Source organism: Buceros rhinoceros, unplaced genomic scaffold, assembly GCF_000710305.1.
Source record: "Buceros rhinoceros silvestris isolate BGI_N320 unplaced genomic scaffold, ASM71030v1 scaffold27621, whole genome shotgun sequence".
NCBI lineage: Eukaryota > Metazoa > Chordata > Aves > Bucerotiformes > Bucerotidae > Buceros > Buceros rhinoceros.
Window position 1 is genome coordinate 654 of NW_010396349.1, and position 856 is coordinate 1,509.

Genomic DNA, 856 nt, shown 5'->3' on the forward strand with positions numbered 1-856 from the left:
GGTGACTGTCCCATCAGGCTGCCTGTGTCTGGGGGCTCTGCAGACTGTACACGTGGTGTCTCGCCCTGTTCTAGGATGCCCCGGGAGTACAACGAAGATGAAGACCCAGCTGCTCGCAGGAGGAAGAAGAAAAGGTAAACGGGGCAAGCGATGACGAGGGACTTGTCCTCCTACGTCACATCCCTCCCCTGGAAGCAGCTTCTGAGCTTTCGGGCTACCAAAGAACTCAGACCTGAGTGACTGTCGCTGCTTGGGGTGGGGGCAGCAGCAGGACGGGGGTGAAGCTTCCCCTCCAGAAGAAGCAGGAGAGGCTCTGCGGGTGCTGACAGCAGTTCCACGTCGCCTGGTGTCCGCCAGGCGTGGCGTGTCCTGTGGCGGTTGAGGACATTTCTTGGGAAAGGGGTTGGGAGCCAAACAGGGGGGTGTGAGGCCCCGTGCACGTCAGTGGTGCCGCCGTGCCCCTGACCTGCGCCGTTCTCCCCCCCCAGCTACTACGCGAAGCTGCGGCAGCAGGAGATCGAGCGCGAGCGGGAGCTGGCCGAGAAGTACCGGGACCGAGCCAAGGAGCGGAGGGACGGCGTGAACAAGGACTACGAGGAGACGGAGCTGATCAGCACGACTGCTAACTACCGGGCCGTGGGGCCGACGGCAGAGGCGTACGTGAACCCGCGGCGCGATGGTCGGGGGGGGCCGTGGCATAACCAGCGCTGTGTGTGCGGCACAGGGATAAATCCGCGGCTGAGAAGAGGCGGCAGCTGATCCAGGAGTCCAAGTTCTTGGGCGGTGACATGGAGCACACTCACTTGGTGAAGGGGCTGGACTTCGCGCTGCTGCAGAAGGTGAGGGCGGGGGCTGC

At 63.8% G+C, this 856-nt stretch overlaps 1 protein-coding gene across 1 annotated transcript in view; it reads left to right on the forward strand.

Annotated features, from left to right (window-relative positions):
- The window catches only part of IK (IK cytokine, down-regulator of HLA II), a gene marked incomplete at both ends in the record, with an annotated part of 6,048 nt that overhangs the window by 626 nt on the left and 4,566 nt on the right, over nucleotides 1-856 (forward strand). The window contains 3 exon segments of the mRNA XM_010145889.1: nucleotides 75-134; nucleotides 489-656; nucleotides 725-839. Of these exon segments, the coding sequence (XP_010144191.1) occupies nucleotides 75-134; nucleotides 489-656; nucleotides 725-839 (343 nt within the window).